Source organism: Pseudochaenichthys georgianus, chromosome 6 (assembly GCF_902827115.2).
Source record: "Pseudochaenichthys georgianus chromosome 6, fPseGeo1.2, whole genome shotgun sequence".
NCBI classification, from domain to species: Eukaryota; Metazoa; Chordata; class Actinopteri; order Perciformes; family Channichthyidae; genus Pseudochaenichthys; species Pseudochaenichthys georgianus.
In genome coordinates this window covers 24,456,789-24,481,906 of record NC_047508.1, presented here as the reverse complement: position 1 = coordinate 24,481,906, position 25,118 = coordinate 24,456,789, and the positions used below count along the sequence as shown (strand labels likewise).

The 25,118-nt window shown below is 41.5% G+C and overlaps 4 protein-coding genes and 1 long non-coding RNA gene across 5 annotated transcripts in view; 2 read left to right on the top strand and 3 right to left on the bottom strand.

Moving 5' to 3' along the window:
• Positions 1–25,118, bottom strand: part of rad52 (RAD52 homolog, DNA repair protein) — a 35,620-nt gene that overhangs the window by 8,490 nt on the left and 2,012 nt on the right. The window lies entirely within an intron of this gene.
• LOC117447531 (zinc finger protein OZF-like) lies at positions 188–5,292 on the bottom strand. The gene is made up of 2 exons (XM_034084243.2): positions 4,641–5,292; positions 188–4,497 (listed from the first exon to the last, which is right to left on the bottom strand). Exons 1-2 carry the CDS (start codon positions 4,804–4,806, stop codon positions 3,257–3,259), a joined length of 1,407 nt encoding a protein of 468 aa, XP_033940134.1. The 5' UTR covers positions 4,807–5,292; the 3' UTR covers positions 188–3,256.
• Positions 15,504–17,964, top strand: LOC117447536 (uncharacterized). Its single transcript, XM_034084256.2, has 3 exons — positions 15,504–16,198; positions 16,805–16,940; positions 17,151–17,964. Exons 1-3 carry the CDS (start codon positions 16,008–16,010, stop codon positions 17,901–17,903), a joined length of 1,080 nt encoding a protein of 359 aa, XP_033940147.1. The 5' UTR covers positions 15,504–16,007; the 3' UTR covers positions 17,904–17,964.
• LOC117447532 (uncharacterized) lies at positions 18,189–20,784 on the bottom strand. The gene is made up of 4 exons (XM_034084244.2): positions 20,622–20,784; positions 19,563–19,757; positions 19,396–19,472; positions 18,189–19,278 (listed from the first exon to the last, which is right to left on the bottom strand). The coding sequence occupies exons 1-4, from the start codon at positions 20,715–20,717 to the stop codon at positions 18,264–18,266; spliced, it is 1,383 nt and encodes a 460-aa protein (XP_033940135.1). The 5' UTR covers positions 20,718–20,784; the 3' UTR covers positions 18,189–18,263.
• LOC117447530 (uncharacterized) lies at positions 21,523–22,572 on the top strand. Its single transcript, XR_011643454.1, has 2 exons — positions 21,523–21,890; positions 22,474–22,572. It is a non-coding gene; the product is annotated as an uncharacterized lncRNA (long non-coding RNA).

Here is a 25,118-nt window from a genome sequence, read left to right as displayed (position 1 = left end):
GAGCCAATGCTATGGTTGTACCTACTGTCAGTCAGTCGAATTCAGTTTTGCTAATATGATGTTATGTTTTATTTGTACACACTTCTTTTAGAGATAAAGCACTTGTATGCTGTCCCTAATGCGTGTTCTGTCTACACAAATGTTGGCAGATAGCATAACAAATATGGCAGAAGGAGAGTCACGAGAGTTTGGTTTCGACAGTTTACTGAAATCTTTACAATTTTACAATTTGCTTCAAGTATAAAGCACAAATACATCTTAACTGCTCACAGTAGCTTCTACGCACATGATTGATTTCCATGTTAACTTTAGCACTTAAAGGTGGGGTAGGTAATTTTGGAGAAATTTGAAAATACACAGCCGGAAAAAAATCTGCCACTTCCTTTCAGAACCCCTGCTCCAACACACACCAACGCGCACATAACCAATGAGGGCACGAAATAAGTTTGTGCACAGATGGAAGGCTGACAGGCAGGTAGGCCATCCAGTTATTTTAGCCGGGCCGGCTAAAATGATTGGTCGTACTTTTTACAGTACTACGGCTTCCACAGATTTTCATTTAATTTCAAACCTTTATTTAACCAGATTGGTCCCATTGAGATCATAGATCTCTTTTTCAAGGGAGACCTGCAGCATATAGGTTCCACATGAAACAATAAAGGACATTATACATTATATGTACAGGATACATAGTTATAGACATTTACAAGTGCCCATTGTATCAGCAAGCATTTCATTTAGCCTAGCTTTAAAAACATGCAGAGGAATGAGATTGCTCAGTTTCAATTCTTGCTGAAGATTGTTCCAAGCAAGTGGAGCTGCGCACATAAAAGCTGTCTTGGATGACATTTTTCATGGTTGTTTTGTCAAAGCACTTAAGATATTCATTGCTATCGGGATGTTAAGAGCATTCCATGGAATATAACAAAAAGTGTATCTCGAGCCGGTTTCTCAAACTTACCTACCCCACCTTTAAATGGCTTACAGTTTGCCATTTATTTCAAACATAAGTTTAACATGTAATGTCATTCTAAACAAAGAAAAAAGGTGATAAACTCACAAGTAAAGGCTTCCAAGGCACAACAGGTTGTACACGATTGAGAGTCCTTCTCCCAAGCCACATGAGACATTGTTTGTCTAAGAACTGTCCAGCCTCTTCCTGTTTACCATCTTTATTCCTGTTTTGCCAAATTCACACCAATCAAATGTGTTACTATGTCCATAGAAAGGTAACTTGCTGCAGTATTGGGTGCAATTGCATGCTATTTGGACTTCTACGAATTAGTTCATGTAAAAAACACACAAGAACTAAATCGAAATTGTCTCACTATGTAATGGTACTGCACTTTGTCTTTACAATCCCAGTATACTAATCATTTGATATCTGTCCCTCCACAGTTGCCAGAGCAAAGTGTCTGTATGGTATGCACAGAGGACGGATTGGTGGAGCCCTGCACATATTCAATGCAGCTGTTCTGTTCTATCAAATGTGTTCAATCTACTTGTGTTTTTTTTATGTTTTTCAAATTTCTTATTTAGTCCATTCGATTTTACACTTTTTTTGTGTTCTGCTATAGGCTATTTAGATTACTTCATGTAAAAAGTTAACGTTGCAACCCATCTACACAATAAGAAACAATTAATGATCTGCTCTAAACCAAAAATTACTACATTTCAAAATGCAATTTTTTTTCGATGTACAATTACTATCAAAACACGGCAAACCTCACTCAAATCTTTTTGATTCAAAATGCAAGAGGAAAGTCAATCCCACCACAACCACTTTCAAAACACCAGCAATTACATTACAAAAGCATAACTTTTCAGTCCAACCTGTAAAGACAATATGTAATCCATTGTTTTTATAATTGTGTTAGTGTAAACCCCTCTATGTTTTAGTTGCACAAGTCCTGGGGGGTATACTACGAAGCAGGATTTTCGTTTAGCCGGCTAAATTCAGGGAAAACTCCGGCTTTCCGGTCCTACGAAGCTGGTTCTCTTTTTAGCAGGCTAGATCTCCATGGTAACTTATGCTTAGCGGCTAACCTGGTCGGGACCAGGTTAGGTTGCAGGCTAAGAGCTCAACTCAGTGAAAGCACTGCCTGCTGACCAATCAAAGCTCAGTGTGCGGAGTTTAAAGCGATCAAGTCATATTACAGGAGAAAGGAAATACAGAAAAGCTGCCGTTGCAGGAAAGACGGCCGGCAAAAATCACCGACTGTGTGAACGTGAACATTAATAGAATATCACCTCCCATCTTCAGAGCAATCTGACTATTATAACATTAGCGTTAAGAAAGCTTACTTAAATATCTGCCACAACATAAGTAACCGGATCAGAGTAACATTAAGTAGCCTACAGTCCGCGGCATATCACTTCATAATGTATCATATATCTCCTTATCTGAGTCAGCTGAGCCGTATCTGGCCGTGCAACACTCACAGTGTCACATACTGTATGCAGAAGTATTATTTTAAGCAACACATTAAGTTGACGAAACACTCGAGACAAATGTAATTAAAGTTAGATCGTGTCTTAGACGGGGCAGTGATATCATAAACCTGTTAATGTGCGCATTCAAACACTTTTTCTTTTGCCAGCTGTATTCACCTTGCAGGTTCAGCTATGTGGCTTTTATCCTGGATAAAGTGTTTAAGTCATGGATGTTTAAAGTTTAACTTCTTCATATGTCTAATATTATAGCTGACTTTTCATTCAGGAAGTATGACGCTGCGCTGTCAGTACGCTTCTCCATGTTTGTGATTGGTCGAATGCTCCAGATACCACCCCTTTCATGTGAACGCGCACCTAACTAGATAGGGCACGGCTGGCTTGAGCGATCCACTTGATAACCAGCGTCGTATTACCGTTTAGCGAGAGCGCGTATGTTTTGGATTAGGCCAACCGGCTAACTCAAACATATCCAGGTTAGGTTGAACCAGCTTCGTAGTACAGGCCCCTGCTTGCCCTTTAAAAAATTATTCAAATCTGCTTCATAAATAAACCTTCTTGCAAAAACCAACATCCTTGAAGATCATCCATTGCTTTGACAGTCACTACTGTGAACTCTCTGCAAAACTAATTTAAAAGTGATATTGTTTGCGAACAGAAATATAAGTAGTAATGTCAAATGAAGAGAACATTGAAAGATAAAGTATGCAAATCTCACTTTTTTCCTCTTTTTCATTTGGTTAAAGAGATGTCACTTCTGCTAAGTGGATGTAATGAAGTTTGTGAACATTTTCCCACAGCAGTTTTAGTTCGATGGTTTCTCCTGTGTATATTGATCCTCAGGTGTGTGTTCAGTGTGGACTTCTTTCATGTGTTTTAACAGACCACTGTTGTGTCTGAATACTCTCCCACATGTTGTGCAAATGAACAGCTTCTCATCTGTGTGGATTCTTGAATGCCTTGTCATTGTTGAACAGTAACTAAATCTTTTTCCACATGTTTGGCAAGTAAATGGCTTCTCACCCGTGTGGCTTCTTATGTGGACTTTTAACTCACTACTACATTTGAATCCTTTGCCACATGTTTCACAGGAATATGGCTTCTCACCTGTGTGGGTTCTACTGTGAATCGTAAAGGATGTTAAGTGACTGAATTGTTTTCCACATGTTTGGCAAGAAAATGGCTTTTCTCCTGTGTGGATTCTTAGATGACTCTTCAATGCGGATATATAATTGAATCCTTTCCCACAGGTCTTGCAATCGTAAGGCTTCTCACCTGAGTGGACTCTCAGGTGGAGGGTTAAGTTACATTTACGTCTGAAGTCTTTCCCACATATTTTGCAAGAATAGGGCTTCTCACCTGTGTGGACTCTCAGGTGGATGGTTAAGTCACATTTACCTCTGAAGTCTTTCCCACACATTTTGCAAGAATATGGCTTCTCACCTGTGTGGACTCGCATGTGACTCTGCAATTTAGACTTGTACTTAAAACCTTTGTCACATATCTCACATTTTAATTTATGCAATATTGACTTAGTTGTGCTGTTAACATTGTAGCTTTGACTTTGAATAATGTTATCTCTCTGGTTTACTTCTGGCTCTGCGTGAGTTGATCCTGAGTCTCCATGCTTGCCAACTTTCTGATCTGGGCTCTCAGCTAGTGGAGAGTTGTGAGAGAGGAGCTGGTGGTCCCTGTTTGTGTATACAATCCCTTCTTCTGATGGTACATAGCATTGAAGTGGAAACTGCCCAGGAGGATTTTCCTCGCCTTGACTCTGAGTGTCACTGATGCTCAGGTTCAGAGTCTGATCTTCACTGTGATCACTTTCCATACAAGTCGGAGTCAACATAAAGTCATCAGTCTCCTGCTTCAGTACAAGCTGCTCCTCACTGCTGCACAGCTCCTCTTGTTCCTCTTTAATCTGTGGAGGTCCTCCACTCTCTGGGTCCTCTTGGTTCACACTGTAGTTGTTCTCCTGAATGCAGAGCTGCTGCTCAGAGAGAACCTCCTCCTCCTCCTCCTTACAGACATGTTGCTGAAGGAGCTCTGGAAGGAGACAACACACTAAATAATACTTCTGTAAACGTTTGGAAACAAAGGCTACCCCATTAGTTCTGGTATATATTTTAACAGTTATGTTATACACCGAGAACATCAGTGTTGTGACATTTATGGGGGCATTTACTCACCTATCCTGTGTAACTTTATTGTGGGTATGATGTTCAACAGTCTGCGCTGACGATCAATCTCTTCCTCGTACTCGACGATAGTTCTTTCAAAAACTCCTAATATTTCTTCAGCAGCAGCAGTCAGTCTCTCGTTGACAAACTCTCTCAAACTCGGAACTGCAGACATTATTGTTGTTTAGCTTCAACCTAAAACATTTCAGTAATACGACTACAATATGCGTTTGAGCTAATTCTTCTTCTTCTTCTTCTTCTTCTTCTTTTTCTTCTTCGTCTTCTTCGTCTTCTGGTTTAATGGCGGTTGGCAAACAGCTATAAATTGCATTTACCGCCACCTTCTGGAATGGAGTGTGGATCAGCACGGTTTTAATCTAAATTCTAGATATTTCCTGTTTACTTCTGTTGTTTCTTCAACTTTCTTTTGAATACTATAAAGATGTCTGCCCTATAACTCCTCTGTCCCATTCTTCCTGACATTTCTTTTTGAATTGGGATTGTATCATGCTTTGTTTTGATTTCAGCCTTACTATATTTCACATTCATACTACTTTGTATTTTCCTTGTTGCCAACTTTGCATACTTGTCTGCTAACTCATATACCTCCACCCCAATGTGTGCAGGGATCCATATGAAGTAAATTATTTTTCCTTCTCTTGATATTCTTTGTAATGTTATTGCTATTTCCAGTATTATATCTTGTCTCTGAATGCAGTTGTTGAATGTTTTGCAATGCACTGCTCAGTGTTGTAGTCGAGTCACCAATTCACGAGTCCAAGTCACTCTCGAGTCACCACTCTTTGAGTCCAAGTCCGAGTCACCTAGGGAGAGTCGTATTCGAGTCCAAGTACGAGTCACCCAAGGAGTGTCCGAGTCGAGTCCGAGTCATCATTACCTGTTTTCGAGTTCGAGTTCGAGTCCAAGTCCGAGTCACCCAACAAGGAGTGTCTGACTCGAGTCCGAGTCATCATTACCTGTGTTCGAGTCCGAGTCCAAGTCCGAGTCACCCAAGAAGAGTCCAAGTCAAGTCCGAGTCACAAGTCTTCATGTATTAATCTTCGTGGATACATGTGTTGAAATGTAGCTGCTCCTCTTCATTGCTTTTATCCTGTCATGTTATACTAATGTGTCTATTGAACTGCTGTGAAGCGAGTTACAATTCTTGTAATATGCTATTACTAATATTAATATTATTATTTTTTTAATTATTGTAAATTACCTTTAATATGTCTAACTATATTTAAAATGAGTTACCTTTTAGAGAAGTGATTATATTTGTATGCCAACATTTTCTTATGGTAAAGTTTTCGTTTTGCACTTTTATTTTGATAGTAATAAGATCAGGACTCTTATTTTGTAGGAACTTTTACCGGAAGTCAATGGACAACGGAGCAGTGCATGACGGATAGATGACGAAAAAATTAACATAATACTAAATAGTTGCATTCTGTTTTTAGTACCTGGTTGATAAGGGCACAAGCTCTTACGTTGGTAATTATTGTATACAAGCAAGGGTGTGTAATAAACAGATACCATCAGTTAGAGAGTCTGACCATCATTCAGCCGGGGACGCTACAATTATTATTGTGAATGTTTAAATTCTATTAATAAAGATTAAGCCCCAGAAAGCAAATGACGACATTCTGCATGTTAAAGGGGACTTATCATGCAAAATGCACTTTTGTACGTCTTTTATGCATGAATATGTGTCCCCGGTGTGTCAGGTGACAGGGAACAAGTGTACAACCCTCTCTTTTCCTTCGTACCCAAATATTTAAAAACACTCCACCTATCATGGGAATGAGAGGGTGAGCAACGTCCAAGGCCATGGGCCAACCTCTCATTGCCATATAGGCTGTCGGCAGGCTGAATCTCCCCGAATCGCATCTGTGTTATTTGCCAGCATGTAGGCAGTGAAAAGTTGTGCTGTTGTTGCCTGCAAAAATCGGGACAAGGGACTGCATGCAATGCCATCCCTTGGAAAAACAGAATAATATGTGGCTGGACTTCATTTTCAAGGGGAATGTGCCAGAACACCTCAGCAAATGTCTGCTTGTGTGTTCTAAACATTTTAACTCAGACATGTTTATCAACTTCCCTCAAGTGAAAAGAGGATATTCTTCCAATCTAAAGCTAAAAACTGGATCAATACCAACCATCCAATTTGGAAGCTGTACGTTTTTCCATGTTAATATTTGCATTCCTTTTTATTTAGCAGTGTTTTTCCTGATAAAGTCATCTCTACTGCGTAGCTTGTAGCATGTAGCATGTAGATTCGCCGTATCAATGTCGCCTCAAACCCAAACAATAATCGGTTGGGTGTTTATATGTTTTTGTAACATTTTATTTCATTTTGTAAGCTCCGCAGTCTTTTCTATTTAAACTATCAGGCATTTGCTAACCTGTTCAGACATAGGCCTACTGCTGTAATGGCGATCTGTGTGAAGGCTGTAAAGCTACGCCCTAGCCGATACCACAAGTACTTATTCTCCTATTTATTAGTATTTTTGATCCTCTAAAATCATATTGAGTAAGTTATAATAACAAACGTAATCGTCTGTAGGTAAGTGCCGTTTTTTCCAGCGTTTTATGTAAAAGCTTTTGTGATTGTAGTCTTAAGAATGATGAAATATCACCGATCTGTAAGCTACACGAATGAGACGTGATGTGATTCAGCAGTCTTTATTACTTGTTTGCACCGGTTTGCACAGATGAATAAACATATGTATGTGTGTGTGCACGACTGTTAGGATACAACAGTGTGTGTACAGTATGTGTGCGCAATTGTTGCAAGAAGGGGGGAAAACACAACGCTGCACAGCTCCGTTGATGGGACTTGGCTAATTAGCGGCTTGCACTCATACAGTCTGTCTACTGAGCTCAGCCCCTCTCCAACACATCAGCTTTGCTAAATAGACAGCGTTAGCCCCCATCTTTTGGGATTTCAGATTATAATTATCCAAATAGTATTTTCTCATCCTGAATACTAAATTGAGATGATTTTGTTCTAACTATGTTTCTTATATACAGGCCAGCACCTCACATACTACCAGCGGAAAACCTGTGATGATAGATTCTGCATGTCAGACTGACCCACCGAAGCAGAATTGGAGGACAATTTAGACACCAACATTTTTGAAAAATGAACCTTTTATTTTACAATTTCTTTTTATCTATTTAGGAAAAACAGATAATAAACCATCAAAAAAAGTGATTTGCCCAGCTAGGCATGAAATGTATTCTCTAATTATAGTAACAGGGTTGAAAGTAACAGGGTTGAAAATCAATGCTAATTTGAGCTTTAACCTCAGGAATTATTGCTAGATGTAGCATGTAATGCTACTTTCAAGGCAAGGACAAACTTGGATATCTAATGAAAGAAAGATAACTTTGAAATTAATATGCTTTATTCTGATAATATCAGTAACAGGGTTGAGTGGGTCAGAGTGCCACACTCTTTTAAGACTGAAAAGGTTGTAAAAATATGAAAAATAAAAGAGAGGACTTAGTTTTGGTCTACCCATGGCACTAGCACATGGCTTGCTGATGTCACTCACTGTGTCATCTGACTTATAGTTTTTTCACTTCCTGTGCCAATCTAAAAAGGTTTGGGTAACAGGGTTGAACGCATGTTGAGGGACACACTGTCTGTGCAAAATTACTGTTATCTAAAATATGTTTATGATTTAACAAATTGATTTTACCATTACAAGAGACATATATCAATAGAATAATACCAAAAAAAGTAAATAAAATCCCTATTTTAAATGTTATATTTGACATGCAAGTTGGTCACCAAGAAGCGGGGACAAGAGAAAAATGCCATTTAAGGGGATGTTCGAGAGCTATTTGATAATTTAAATAATATTTTGAAACCACTTTTTCTACAACTTTATATACATTTTGTCTCAAGACAAGTATGTTTAACACAAGTGCATGTTTTATCATTTTGGGCATGGATTATTAGATTTTTTATATGGGGGACATGAAATGTCCTCCAATTCTGGAATGACCCTAAACTGTATTTTGTATGGGTTCAATTAACCGTTGATTTTGACAATAAAGTTCCGACAGTTTATATAAAATGTGTCATGATTATTCATTTTTGATGGGTAAAGTAGGCCTATATGCTGATTTCAAAAGCAAAAGGTTGTGTGTGGACTTTTTTCGTCATCAACAAATGGGTGTGTTATGCCATTGCTTTGCATGCATTGTATATAATATAATAGTAACGCCATGTACAATGACAGAATGAAATGAAAGATTGCATAAAACCATATACACCAGTATTTATTTTCATGAACAATATTAGCATACGTTTTACAAATTCGCATACGCTCGTGCCGGGGCCGTGACTCGCCCCCCTCTTCTGCCGGGGGGTGTGATGAGCTGCAGCTCATTTGCATGAAAGCTACGTCACAGAATCAGCCCTTGCAAAAACAGGGCTGGAATAGAGCGAAATGAGGCATGGCTAAAATGCATGATCTGTTTGGTATTTTGAAAAAAAAAAATTCACAGACATGTTTTATATAGGTAGGCCCTACAATATATTTTTCAAATATAGCATGATAGGTCCACTTTAAGTAGTCATGTACTTTCGTGTTATCAGCTGAATCTTTATTTATTGATTAGATCACGTTACTCTGATGATAGTGTTCAAGATAACCTATATGTCTGAACCATAGACTGTATATAAAGGTCTGAACTCGATCCTTACGGCCCGTCCAACATCCAATCACATGAATCTCCCGCCCCGGACACACAAGCACGCGGTTTTATTGGCTAAAGATTGTACTGGCATATGATTTGATTGGTTGACGCCTCCGTCAAAGCTTCAAAAGTAGAACATTGCTCTACTTTTGAAGCGAGCAACGCGAGCAAAGCGAAGCGACGGAACCACAATGCAGTTCGGCAAAGCGTGAGGTCACCCCATTCAAAGTGAATGGGCAGAAGCGTCGAAGCTTCAACGCACACCGCCGTATGGACGGGCCGTTACGGCCCCTACACACGGCGGCGTGTGTTGAAGCGGAAGCGCCAGCCAATCGAATCATATGCCAGTACAAGCTCTAGCCAATCAAACCGTGTGCTTGTGTGTCCGGGCGGGAGATTCATGTGATTGGTTGTTGGTCGAGTTTCAGACAAGCTCACCGGCAAGCTTCAACGCACACCGCCGTGTGTAAGGGCCGTTAGAGTAATGTGTTACGGAGCCTTCTCTTCAATATTTTTTCCACATAACGAGCATTTTGCGCTGCTCTTTTCCAATGTGGAAGCAGAATGTGCAAACATACAGCACGATGCGGGGTGTGTCTCTAGACATCTTTAGACTGGAATAGCGGGGTCCAGTGCGTGAACTCGCCTCACATGTGCACACGCCAGGATAGAGGACATCAGACTCCAGAGAAAACTTGCTCGAGTCCAAGTCGGAGCGTCAATGTACAAGTCGAGTCTGAGTCATCGTGGGGGGAGAAATTCACAAGTCCGAGTCCAAGTCATTGTGCGCGAGAATTCACGAGTCCGAGTCCAAGTCATCGTGAGCGAGAATTCACTAGTTCAAGTCCGAGTCGCGTCAATCAGTGCGCGAGTCCGAGTCGAGTCACGAGTCCCAACAATCGGCACTCGAGTCCGAGTCCAGGACTCCATCTCTGGTACTGCTGGAGTCAAATCCTATTAACACCTTCTTCATACGACCTCCTTCCACCCAATTCAGAGCTAGAAGAATAGCCAGAAGCTCCCCAGTATACACAGCCAGACCATCGCTAACTCTTTCGCTTTTCATAACCTCAGATTCTGGAATGATAAATGCTATCCCCACTTTATTATTTTCTGTTTTGGACGCGTCAGTAGGCCTATATACTTTTGTAAAATCCGGGTACTTATATTCTAAATGATTATTGACCTTCACTTTGTTTTTAGAACTTCCTTTTGCCTCATCTAATAATCTGAAATCCACATATGTCTCCTGCAACGTCCAAGGCACTGTTGGATTTATCTCTGCGTTAGCTACTCCTAGCTCATGCACCCTATTTCCTATAGTTCAACCAAAACTTTCCATTTGTCGCTTTTCCCACTCTTGATAAATCATTAGTAGGCTACGTTATGCACTGGACGATTATTATTATTATTATTATGTCCTTTTATATTTGCCCAGTAAGTTATTGCTATTTGTATCCTTTTTTCAAGAGGCATTTCCCCCATTTGAACCGCTGTAACATTTGAGCTAATTCAATCTTCGACGTAGCTGAAAGGGGACCTATTATGCTATATTTTAAAAATATATTGTGGGGCCATACCTATACAAAACATGTCTGTGAAGTTCTTTGCTTAAAATACCAAACAGATCACCCATTGTAGCCATGCCTCATACCCCTCTATTCCAGCCCTGTGGGGGTGCTAGTGGAGCACGCTCATGTACTGTCAAGTCGCCGGAGCCTCGTAGCGGGGGCTACTGCGGACTGCATAAAGCAGACTCTTCACACTAACGCAGGATCACTTTTTCTTCAGGGCAGGGAAGGCTACTGTCCCGCTGCTGCTGCCTCTCTGTTGGACTCTGTTTGGGGGGTGGGTGCTGGTGGAGCACACTCATGTACTGTCAACTCGCCGGAGCCTCGCAGCGAGGGCTACTGCGGAGCGCATAAAGCAGACTCTTCACACTAACGAAGGATCACTTCTTCTTCAGGGCAGGGAAGGCTACGCAGTACGCAGGCTACTGTCCCGCAGCTGCTGCCTCTCTGTTGGACACTGCACATTACGAGTGGGGGGCGAACGAACTAACCACTCGGTGAGCGCCACAGCGCGTGCCAGATGAGAATGTCTGGCGTGCCAGATTTGGCCCGCGGGCCGCCAGTTGATGGTCACTGAGCTATAGGCTTTTAAGATTACTTCATTAAAGGCTTAAAGGTCCCATGTCATGCTTTTCTGATCATTACCCATCCCCTTGTGTGTTATGAAGGTTTTTATGCATGTAAACGGTCTGCAAAGTCACAAACCCTCAAAGTACACCCTGTAGCGAGTAAAACTCTAACACAGAAAAGACCTGTCTATGCTGCCCCAGAACGCCTAGTTGGAGATTTATCTTTTTCTTCCTGGGTATGGTGACGTGCCCATACCCAAATGGACCCATTGAACCGTGGATTGGTCCAAATAGACCAATCCGCGGACTTCCTCACACACACACACTCATCTTTTCTCAGCTGCAACTCCGCCAATTTCTCCTCCCTGAGACGGCGGGACTCGGCGAGGCTGTGTGTGCACTGCTCACACACAGACTCACCGAGTCCAGTAGAAGTCCAGTAGAAGCTGCTGGGACTCCCAGCAGCTTCTACTGAAGCCAGTCCCCAACTCCGGGGACTTCGGGTGGCAGTATACGCCGTGAAGTTGTTTGCGGCCTGCCAGTAAACCCAAAGTAGAAGAAGACGAAGTGACGTCAGCAGCTCATTTGTAATCTTCCCTCAGGAACTTATTCCGGTGTGAACGCGATCGGCTCTTAGTTCCATAGGGAAACTAAGTGCTGGGAACTAAGTACGGCAAAGTACTTGGTGTGAACGTGGCTAATGTGAGTTTGGAAAATTGCACAATATAAATCTATTCTAGTAGACCTCAACAATGGAATTCTGATCAGTAGAAATGCCATGATATGGGACCTTTAACATTGCAACCGACCCACATCAGACAATAAGACACGTTTTCTGCTCCAAACCACCTTTGTATTTATTTAAAGACAAACTCTACATTTAAAATGCAACAAAAAAAAATGTGTCTGTACAATTACTATCAAAACACGGCAAACCTGACTCAAAACTTTTATTGAAAATCAAAGAGGAGCATATAGTCAATCCTCCCACAACCACTTACAAATGCATTACTTTTCATGTGATTTTTTGTTTGACAGAAATAGGTTTTCAGTCCTTGTTGGACTTTTATAAAAAAATATTCAAAGCTGCTTCATCAATAAACATTCAGACAAAACCAGCATCCATCAAGATCACACCATTGCTTCTCGTCACTACTGTGAACTCACTGTGGAACTAACATTTATAAGATAAGATAAAGATAAGATAAGATGTACTTTATTGATCAAAATTTGGGGAATGTTAGCGTTGCAACAGCATAAAAAGACATGGCATTGTACATTAGAGAAATTAAAAGACTATCCATCCATCCATCTTCTCCCGCTTATCCGTGGTCGGGTCGCGGGGGTAGCAGCTCCAGCAGAGAGCCCCAAACTTTCTTTTCCCTGGCGACATCAACCAGCTCTGACTGGGGGATCCCAAGGCGCTCCCAGGCCAGCGAAGAGATATAATCCCTCCACCTGGTCCTAGGTCTACCCCTTGGTCTCTTCCCAGCTGGACGTGCCTGGAACACCTCCCTAGGGAGGCGCCCAGGTGGCATCCTAACTAGGTGCCCGAACCACCTCAACTGGCTTCTTTCGACGCGAAGGAGGAGCGGCTCAACTCCGAGTCCCTCCCTGATGACCGAACTTCTCACCTTATCTCTAAGGGAGACACCAGCCACCCGGCGGAGGAAACCCATCTCGGCCGCTTGTATCCGCAATCTCGTTCTTTCGGTCATGACCCATCCTTCATGACCATAGGTGAGGGTAGGAACGAAAATGGCCCGGTAGACAGAGAGCTTTGCCTTCCGGCTCAGCTCCCTTTTCGTCACAACGGTGCGGTAAAGCGACTGCAATACCGCTCCCGCTGCTCCGATTCTCCGGCCCATCTCACGCTCCATTGATCCCTCACTCGAGAACAAGACCTCCACCTCCCGCACAAGCTCCGGCTCCTTCCCCCCCAGAGAGGTGACGTTCCACGTCCCCAAAGCCAGCTTCTGCCGCCCGGGTCTGGTCCGTCGAGACCCTCCGCTTTCACTGCCACCCTTCTGGCAGCGCACCCGACCCCATCGATGTTTCCCGTAGGTGGTGGGCCCGCGGGACGGAGAAGCGGAGGTGTTGCCCACGTTGCCTTTTCGGGCTGGGCCCGGCCGGCTCCGTGGCAAGCCCGGCCACCAGACGCTCGCCGACGAGTCCTCCTTCTGGGCCTGGCTCCAGAAGGAGGACTCCGGGCTTCCTCCGGGCCGGGTATCCTCACTTCTTGTTCTTGTTTCTTTCATGAGGTCTTTTGAACCAATCTTAGTCTGGCCCCTTGCCTGAGACCAATTTGCCATGGGAGACCCTACCAGGAACACAAGGTTCCAGACAACACAGCCCCCAGGTTCATCAGGGCACGCAAACCTCTCTACCACGGTAAGGTGCTGGTTCTTCAGAGAGGTTAATTAATTAAAAGACAAGAAATAAACAATTCAAAATGTAAATATCTCAAGTAGAAATAAAATAGCATTACAAAAGAAGAAAATATACATGTTGAAATACAAATGTACAGTAAACAAAATATAAAGCAGAATATTATATATACATTAAGTGTGTAAGGAATGGAATATTAATTGAATATAAATGTAAAATGTACATAGTGAGTTTAAGTCCAGTTATCCAAGAGAAGCTATGGAGCAGAGAGTTCTCTGCCAGCCAGAGGTGATTTGTATAGAGTTATGGCAGCAGGCAGGAATGTTTGATGCCAATGACAGAGCCAGCTATCTCGATTATGGAAATAGTTTTAAAGTAATATATATATATATATATATATATATAGGTCACATGGGGGTAACAAAAACGTATCAAAGAGTTTTAAAACACTTCTTTTGGCCAGGACTTAAGTCTGATGTAGTTCTTTATTGTCGAACATGTCATGTGTGCCAAGTTGTTGGTAAACCGAATCAGGTGATTCACCCTGCTCCTCTCATTCCTATTCCAGTAATGGGAGAGCCATTTGAAAGGGTGATTGTGGATTGTGTGGGACCCTTACCTAAAACTAAAACTGGAAACCAGTTTCTCTTAACTGTCATGTGTGCTTCCACTAGGTTCCCAGAAGCCATCCCACTACGGAAAATTACTGCCCCGGTCATCACCAAGGCACTTCTGAAGTTTTTCTCCATGTTTGGTCTACCGAAGGTAGCCTAGTTCAAACAGACCAAGGTACCAACTTCATGTCTAAAGTGTTTGCCCGGGTACTTGACACCTTAGGTATCAAACATGTGACATCCAGCCCATATCATCCTGAAAGTCAGGGGGCATTAGAGAGGTTTCACCAGACTATGAAATGCATGTTAAGAAAACATTGCCATGAGTCTCATAAAGATTGGGATGACGGTGTTCCTTTAGTGTTATTTGCTGCCCGTGAAGCTGTTCGGGAGTCTCTAGGTTTTAGTCCTGCTGAGCTAGTGTTTGGACATGAGGTCCTTTAAGAGCTCTCCCACATGTTGTGCAAATACACGACTTCTCATCTGTGTGGATTCTTAAATGCTTTTTCAGCGTTGAACTGTCACTAAATCTATTTCCGCAAGTATTGCAAAGGTACGGCTTCTCACCTGAGTGGACTCTCATGTAGTGTTGTCACGATACCAACATTTTGGTTTCGATACCAAGTTAAGAATTGCGATTTTGATTCTTTTCTTTTATTGTTTTCATGATCAATAAAATTGTAGTTTATCTGTTAAGTATTTTCTTACAACATGGTCTCTTCTTTATACTTGAGTTTATGTGATTTATTTGATAGTTAACTTTATATTTTATTAACATGTAATAGTACATTAATATAAATAATTATTGACAAAATGTACATTGCAGATGTTAGCCACATTGGTAAGTTAGCTAAAAAGATAGCCATATTAGACAGTTATCATTGCCATTAATTGCCTCGTCAAACTACGAAAACGTTAGTTTGTCACAAAATAAATTACATTTGTTTGACTTAGATTTGAGGGCATGGGCTTGAGCATGATGTAATAGGCTACATGCACTAGGGTCTGAGACGTACTTCCGCCTTAGCCGTAATACTGCTTGGGAGCTTCCGGTTTGCTTCCGGTCTGCGTAGCTGAGCGTCCACAAATGTTTTACTGTTTAAATCTATGGTTTAAATATGAGTCGACGGAAGATTTTCAAAACGGAGCATTTGCAAAGACAAGTAAAGAACTACTCCGAGCACTGCTGTGTCCCACTTTGTACGGCATCAGCTAAATTTAACGGGGTCCTAAGTTTCCAATGGCTTTCCGACCGAACTCGAGCTGCGAAGACAGTGGCTGGTTAAAATACGACGCGATAACTTCACAATCTCCTCTCACTCCAAGGTCTGCAGTCGTCACTTCGCTACGGATCAACTAATAGAGCCAAAAACCCTTGATGGCCGTAGGAGGCTTGTGAAAGGTGCTGTACCAACTCTGTTTGAGTGGAATCACTTCACTGCTCAAACACCGCGGGCTAGTGTTTGGGAGAGAAGGGAGCGGCCCACTGAACCAGTCTCTCGGGAGGAGCAGGAAGAGCACATGGATGTCCGTGACCATGATTACTGCTCAGCCCCTGAACTAGCTTCACTGGACATGTCCTCTCAAGCTACAGAAGACAACTCCAAAACAGTGGAGGATCTGCAGAAGCAACTGCAGGAGTTAAGAGTCCAGCGAGAGTTTTGCTTACAGCGGTTTGCTGGCTCCGACGACAACATCCGATTCTATACCAGGTAATGTTTTGGCTAAATTCTATCCAAGTTTTTGAGATGGGTTAGCTTATAAAGAATCCTGTTTACCTGCCGTTTGACTGCTGACTATATGCATGCAGTGTTGGAATAAGTAGGCTACTCAACTTAACTGAAGTATAAGTACAAATACTATGGTTTGAAAATACTCCTGAACTGAACATGTAGAATCATAAATCATGTGCTTTTATAAGTAACTAGAAACTATGAAGGTTAACTAAATGTGGTGGAGTAAAACATACTAATACTAACAACATACTGATAATACTTTACTACAAGTGGAAATCTTCAAAACCTTACCAAAGTAAAAGTACATGTCAATATCCACTGCGTTTCTCCCAGTTGCACACTTAAGAATGAAGAGTAAAAGTAGTCATTCTGTGTAAAATGTTCCCTTTATGTTTTAGATTATTACTGCTGCTTTAATGTAGTTGTTACATGTTACTGCTGTATATTACTATACCTGCACCAAGTGCCTTCTTAATCAGTCTATTTGAATTGTAATGTATTACAGCAAACAAGAGGAAAGCATTAGCCCATGTGTGTCAGTTAACGGGTCATTAATGACTGACATGTGTCTTTTGTGTACAGATTCCCGAGCTATAACCACCTGATGGCCTTCTGGTTTCTGATTGAGCCTTCCATTTATAAAATGGTTCGTGTCACAAGAGCGATATCAGCTGCCAAGAGGAATGAAGAAGTGGTTACACACGCACGTCCATCAACGGTAGGCTACGTTTCTTTTAACACACACTCTAAACACAAACTGAAGGGAAAATGTTTCTCTGACATTTCATTGCTTTTGTGTAGGCTAAAAGGCTGTAGTACTCAATCATTTTTGAATACATCAGAGAACTAAAACAACTTAATGTTTTTCCCATCGTGTGCTACTCTCATGACATTAATATAGTACCCTTTTTTTGTTTTTATCTTCCAGAGACAGCTGCTTCAGCCAATTGACGAGTTCTTCCTTTTTCTCTGCTTCCTGTCGGTGGGTTTGAAAGAAAGGGACCTTGCAAACCGCTTCAACGTACACCAGTCCACTGTGAGCCGCATCATTGCAACATGGACAAGTTTTCTTACAACTTTATTGGGGTCACAGTGCATCTGGCTTACACCTGCAGAAGTTCAAGCCCACCTCCCAGAGGCATTCAAAGATTTCCCAGACACACAGGTGATCCTGGATTGCACAGAGCTGAGGTGTCAAACACCATCCTCACTCCTCCTCCAAAGTGAAATGTATTCTACATACAAATGTCACTGCACCATGAAAGCCCTGGTTGGCATAGCCCCACATGGCGCAGTGACATTTGTTTCCAGTCTGTATGGTGGTTCTGTCAGCGACAAGGAGATTTTCAAACAGTCTGGAATAGCTGCGTTGTTGACTGAAAACATGGCAGTGATGGTAGATAAGGGCTTCCTGATCAGCGATTGCTGCAAATGCAAAGTGTACTGCCCACCTTTTCTGTCGAAGCAGAAGCAAATGCCAGCCTATCAGGTGAGGGAGACACAGGCCATTGCCAGACTGAGGGTTCATGTGGAGCGTGTCATCAGGAGGATAAAAGAGAACAAACTTTTTGATGGCGTCATCCTCCTGTCCCATGCCTACAACATAAACCAACTGTTTGCAGTAGCATGTATGCTGTCAAACTATCAGAACAAAGCACTGGTCAAGAAATGGGTGAAATAAGACAAGATGATGACACCTGTGCAGGTAGCTGTGATTAAGCTGGGTGAGCACACCGTGTTGCCTGACACACGCCAGTGTTTTGTTTGAATAAATGGTAAATAGCAAATTACAATGCGTTGATGATTTCTTACAAATGCAATGATTTACTATTCATTACAAAAAAATCACTTCACTTTATTGTCTTTTTAAATACAATTGTATATTTATTTACATATATGAAATGTGAACAAACAAACAATATACAATATAAACAATATATATCAAAAACAAAATATTAAAATCACATTTTGTTGTCATTCAGAACACATGATTGAGGGATTGCCTCCTAAAAACAATGGCGGCTGAGCCAGGGTCTAGCAGTTAACTGCTCACAGAGTTATCAATGGCTGCAGTGCCCACTACTTTTGTAATGACAGGTACTTCGGCATGTATGTGTAAAAAAAAAAATAAGTCTACTTTTTCTCTGATTGCTCTTTGCACTTCTGGATCTGTGTATATTCTTTGCATCAGGTAGTCCTCCTGTGCCCACACTACAAAGTCACACCACTGCATCCCAGACACAAGAAGTTGACCCTGTACTTGCCAGTAATAGGCATGGCTTTTCTTGAGCTTAGGGGAGCCACATTCCATCTGCACATATTTGCAGTCGACATAATTTGGGACATTGGGACATTTGAATTCAACAAGGCCAAATTGGGGATATTCTGTTGGGTCAAATACAACTCCATCAGGGGAGGCACCAAGCCAGGGCGTAGAGGGGTGAATGACAAGGCCACAAGGGGAATAGTTCACGTTTGCCAGTCTACTGTATTCAGCTGCTACTGTGGGCTCCATCTCTGCACCTCTCCTCATTTCTGCAGTCTGCCTTGTACCTTTGAGTATTCGCTCTGCAAGAGAGTTAGCAGAGCTCTCACCTCTGACGTGACAAATCTCTCTAAACCTAGAGGCAGTAACCCTGGGTTTGCGGAGCAGATGCCACTCTGAGCTAGAGCTTTGCTCACGGGTAGCCTCCTCAATTTTGTGAGACATTTCTAAATCAACAGATAAGCTGTTAATATGCAGTTGCTCCTCTTCTGAGCACACCAGCGGTAAATCACATGGCAAGATCACATACCCCTCTATGGGCAAGTGGGGTGTTGGTGGTGTGTCAGTGTGAAGTGTGGTGTACCGAGACGTCAAAGCAGGCATCTGATAGGACAGAACACTGCCCTCCTGCACAATCCCGAAGGCACTTTCCACAAGGGGCTTGTCAGGTCTCATGTTCATTGTGGTCACAAGCGGTCTGTCTTCAATGCTGAACGCTGAGTATGCCTCCGTAACTCTGAACAGGCAGGGATCTGGTAATGGCCCCACCATGCCTCTGTAGAATCCACTCCTACAAAGAATGGCAAAGACAATATAGCACATTAATGCGACAATAAAGGTTAGGAATACAGCACCAGAATTATGAATTTAAAAAACACAGGAAACACAATTTTCCAGCTAAACTGACCTTACTCCAGTCTGCACCATCCTATTTGGTACAGGCTTGGTGAAGACCATGGAGTTGATGGGCCCTGGCTTCACACCCTTAAGGAAAAGACAAGTACTGTTCGTTGAGTCACTTTAAAACAAAAACTATGTGAAAGATTACAAGTATTTGAACCTCATTGAAATTACCATTGTTCGCGGCTTGTGCCATTGCTGTTCCGATTCAGTACAGCTATGCACAGGTGGCACAACTGACATGTTCAGTTCAGTGTAATGTGCTGTTTGGAACAGCAATGCTACTGTGTGATTGCACAAAACAGTTCCTGCAACACAGGAGCACTGGTTGTGCGTGAGCACCACTGGTGATGAATCACGAAGCGTTATCTAAAAAAGAGAGAAGAAATACTAGTGATTAGTAACCTCACTTGTGGTAAATGAGCCAGGAGGTTATGAGTAGAATTATTGGTTATTTTTACTGACCCATTATCCTAGAAGAAGCATGTATTCCTGAATGCTTAGTGTTACCCTCTTACCCTACAATACCACAATGAACTTTCTTTGGAAACTAAGATGCCTTGAAAATTGTATTAAAGCAGTTTTGACTATATATTTGAACCCCCATACTTACACATCCATAATCAATGTAATAATATCTGACCAATCAGCTGTGATAAAGCAGTAGGACACTGTTGAGATTCCCTTAAGGTAAACTAATGTTTAACTGAACTGAAACTCAATAAACAGGGGGGAACACAGTGGCAATGTTGCCTGCCTACACTCAAACTGTGTGCTGTCTCGCTCTTCCTCATTGACCTGTAGCACAAGGCTCTCACACTGACCTGCCCTGTCAGCCTGTCTTTATTGGACACTGAATGAAAAAAAACAGAGCAACAGCGTTAGATCTATACTCACGTCAAAACATCTATGGCAACATTGCTTTACAAAAGCCGATACCATTATGCAGTGTGGCTAACAACAAGACAACCTTGGCTAGGCTATAAGGCTATTAAACGATAGTATTTGTTAGCAAAATGGCTAATGTTTTAAAGAATTAACACCAGAAACAGTACATAGCGTTACCCAGAGCCCTATAGTAGTCTACTATAGTAATAGTATAATAATAATAATAATAATAATAATAATAATAGTAGTTATACTATAGGGCTCTGGCGTTACCTAGCTTTTGACAGCTAACGTTAGCATAACCCGGAGCATAAGCTAGCTGGTTAGTACCTGTTACCTTCTTACCTTCATAGTTGTGTATATATGACGCAGCATATAATTTGAAGCCTTTATTGAGTTTGCTGGCTGGGGCTTTAGTCGTCCGGCAAATCCGATGAACATCCGACATTTTTAATTTCGGAGGCAGCGGGTGTAGAAGGTCGTCATTTTTCATCAACAGGAAATGCATCAGCAGCTCTGAGTAGAATGCGGAAGTGACTGTGCATGTAGCCTATTATGTTTGTTATGCCGTAGGTTGAAGCCTTGCCGTGGATTGAAGCCCTGTTCGCGGGGACGCGCAAAGGTGACGTAATCGCCTGTGTTGAGCGTTCGCCTTATTTTCACCCTTTTCAAAGCTTTTTTCTCTCTTTTGAGAGATATATTAGGATTAAACAGCAAACGGCTGAATAAATAATGTGCATACAATTGCGAGGAGGCTCGTTTTAAGGACACGTTTTTCAGATCTGTCACAATCTTCGTATTGGAATAAATTTACGTTTTTGAGTGTATAGTCCCACTCTGTTATATTCCTCCTTCCTGCAGAACAGACAATGACAGGATAATATGTGATTTGTCAATAGTCCTATTTCTTAAAACCTTCTCTGTTGTTTAAGTGTCTGATAACCACGAATAGTAAGCAATGATATAACAGTAATGATATCACATATATGATCATATCAGACACTGTGTTATTTTCAATCAAGCCTAAAAAAGAATGTGTTCAAACTGGCTTCACTCACTTGAATTGCTCCTTTGAATATCCTTTTTATATATCCCTACTCAACACATGTTTGTATTGTAATGCCACTCCTATTTTTTTTCAATTGTATTTTAAGGTGACATTGAATGCTTTGAAAGGTGCCCTAAAATCAAGTGTCATTAGGAAGCCTCTATAAGAGGCTTCCTAATGACGTCACGGGATTTCGCGGCAGCCATGTTGGAGTACCACTCGTACCACTCTACTGGCGGGAGCGTTCAAAAATGGCGAAAATGAAATGATACTACAAATCACTAAACCCGGAGGATAAGACCGTTTACAGAGACAAATGTGCGTCGATTGGTTCGGTGGACCCTTATTTGATTCCCGTTAATGATTACAGCACCGACATAAATTCATGGCCTTCACTTTCCTACTTTGATATCGTGAACTACCTCGTTTTTTCGCCTATTCCATTGTACACCATGGAGGAAATGAAGGCGTACAAAGGACTCGATGCACATAACCAGTTCACATCCGGGTGGATCCGCGACGTTTGCGTTGCATATCAAGGAGATGTGGCTGTAATAGCTGGAAAAGTGAGTAAATATTTCGTGAGGTCCTCTTCAGCTGGCTTTTTAAATATCCCTAAAGTCCCCCAAAATGAAATGTGTGAGGCTGCACTACCCTACCAAGAAATATCAGAGGCCAACTCAGTGGAAATGTTTAAACACCAGCTTTGTATTTATGTTTACTTTAATTTATAGGGATATTGTTGCATCAATAAACTTAGTCTTGTGTCTTATTATTTATTTTTATTATCATACCTTTTACCTCCTCCTGTCTCTTAACCTGTTAAAATGTTATATGTTGTTGCGATGCTGCATGCACCTGTAAAGGTCTTAACATCTGATCTGAGGGGAATTTCTTGTGGTTTATTTTTAACTTGTGATGTGTGCCATTTTGTAAAGCACTTTGAGCTACACGTGCTTTATGAAAAGGTCTTTATAACTAAAGCTTTATTATATATTGCAATATATTTAAATTACAAAAGTTGTGAACCTATTCTTGACCACCCACTGGTTGTGTAAACAATCAGTATTTGAAAGTAAAGTTGGACCAAAATATTGGTGGTTCTAAATAGTCAACAATCCAATAATATTTTTGTATTTTATTTTTCAGGTATTGCATTCTCAGAGTATTGGGCTGCCGCCAACATGTCCGTGGGTACCGTCATCACAGCTAACTGCAACTGCAAGGCTGGTTTGGGATCGACATGTACCCATGTTGCATCTCTCCTGTTCTACATTGAAACAGCTGTACGGATACGTGATGCCAAGACAGTTACCCAGGAAAAGGCGTATTGGCTTCTACCTGGATCAGTGAAGGATGTAACACCTTCCCCTGTTGCTGACATTGACTTTAGTTCGGCTAAAACACGAAGGAATCGTTTAAGCCAAGCAATTGACAGTCTTGGTGATGCAGCTAATTTAACAACAACAACAACAACAACACCACCACTTTTACGTCACTCGAGGGAAATTCCAAAAGCGACAGATGCTGAGCAACAGTCTTTCCTGGCATCACTGAAATCTACTGGAAGGAAGTGTGCAATATTGACAATCTCAGCTCCACACAATGTCGATTTTGTCCCAAAAGTGACTTTGTCAACATTTCCTAAGCCGCTTTCTAGTTTAAAAAGTGAGAACTGCCTAGAAATGGACCATAAAGCGCTTACAGAACATTGCCAACGGATCAATGTAGCTATCACCAAGCCGGAGGCGGATGTCATTGAGAAGGCAACAAAAACACAGGCCAAATCCAAACTCTGGTATCGATACAGAGCTGGGCGGATTACAGCATCTCGTATGAAGGCAGCATGTTCAACAAGTGCAAGTAAACCATCGCTAAGCTTGATTAAAGCTATTTGTTACCCAGAAGCCACAACATTTAAAACTGCAGCTACTGAATGGGGATGTAATCACGAGAAATCAGCACGTGAAGATTACATTGCAATTATGAATCAACATGACAGTTTCATTTGCCAGGATTCTGGGCTCGTGTTATCGCCAACATTTCCATATTTAGGTGCTACTCCAGATGGTGTTGTGTCCTGCAAGTGCTGTGGTGTAGGTGTTTTGGAAATTAAATGCCCCTACTGTGTTGCTGCACCGTCAGACCATACATGTCTGGAATCACGTGATGGACAGGACAGGCTGAAGAAGACCCATGCCTATTTCTATCAAGTGCAGACCCAGTTATTTCTATGCGATGTTGAATATGCTGACTTTGTTCTGTGGGTGAATGGAAAGATTCATCTTGAACGCATAACCCCAGATATTGACTTTTGGGAGAAGGTACACCCCAAAGCTCATGAATTCTTTCAGAAGGTCATTCTCCTGGAGTTGAGTGGGCAATTCTTCACCAGAATTCCCAGTGCAACTACACCAGTCTCCATTACTGCACCAAAAAGGCCTCTCTGTCTGATACCAGACCCTGCTGTATGTGCCACTCTGACTCAGCCAACCGATACCCAACCACTGGTACCCAAATGGTGCCTTTATCGTGGAGAGGAAAAGCTTCCCATGATAGGATGTGATAGCACAAATTGTGAAACTACCTGGTTTCATTTTGAATGTGTTGGTATAACAGTTGCCCCCAAAGGAAGCTGGTATTGTGACAAATGTCAACAGCATGTCCCCTCTCAAAATAAACAGAAGTATTAATCAATCTGAATGACAGTGTATATATTTATGTGATTATATATGAGGTGTTTTGCACTTTGTGTGTATGGTTTTGTGAATGTGTTTTGAGAAAATAAGCCCTGCTTTCAAAAAATGTGTTTTAGCATTGAAAAAAACTGTAATATGGACACAATGTTAATGTATCTCTGTTATGTGAGGTGATCTCTGCAGCTTACAGTTAAAGGAGCATACTTGTTTTTCACCCTTTTTCAATGGGTAAATTGGAAACTTGTAATAAATATAATACTTTGCCCTTTCAATTGTTTTTTTCCAAATGTATTTACCCAAGCTTGAATATTCTACCAGTACTATTATAGTGCGCAGTGCAGGTCTGAAACCACATTCAAGCAATTTGGGATGTGTCCAATCTGACAATAGAAAACTTGAGAGAAAAACATTAATCTTCCATGCCTGAAAACATCTTAAATAATTGTTCAAACATTCCCCTACACAACCAAACCCCAAATCACTTTTCTGATTATCAAGACATTTAATTGACCAAGTACAACATTGACAATAATGTAATAATAATTACAATACAAACATATCATATTTTTCAATCTGATATGGGTTGATTGGGGTGTAACAGAATGTAAAGGCTCAATCAACGGGTATTACAGTATCACACACATTATTCAGGTCGCAGCACACTTCAGCTATTTTATCCATCAATGTAATTCCATCCACATCTTTAGAAAGTAAAAAATCTATAGGAATTGGTCCTCCCAAAACGGTATATCGCTGCCTTACACATCCTATGACACGCTCAACATGAATTCGCACGTTAGCAATTTTCCTTGTGTCAATAACATCTTTCATTGATAATTGTTTCCGGCCTTTCATGAATGCAGGCACCTTAACCTCAGCACACATGAAACCCACTGAGTCACTTATATTGAAACCTCGGTCTGCCAAAATCAAATCACCAGGCAAAATGTTATCTAAGAAGCCACAACTTTCTGTAATATGCTTATCACTGGACCTGCCACCCCATGCCCTTGAAATGAATGATATAACACCCTGCGGACAGATTCCTATGAGAAATGTTATGGTGTTGTGATGTTTGTAGTTTGACCAAGTCTG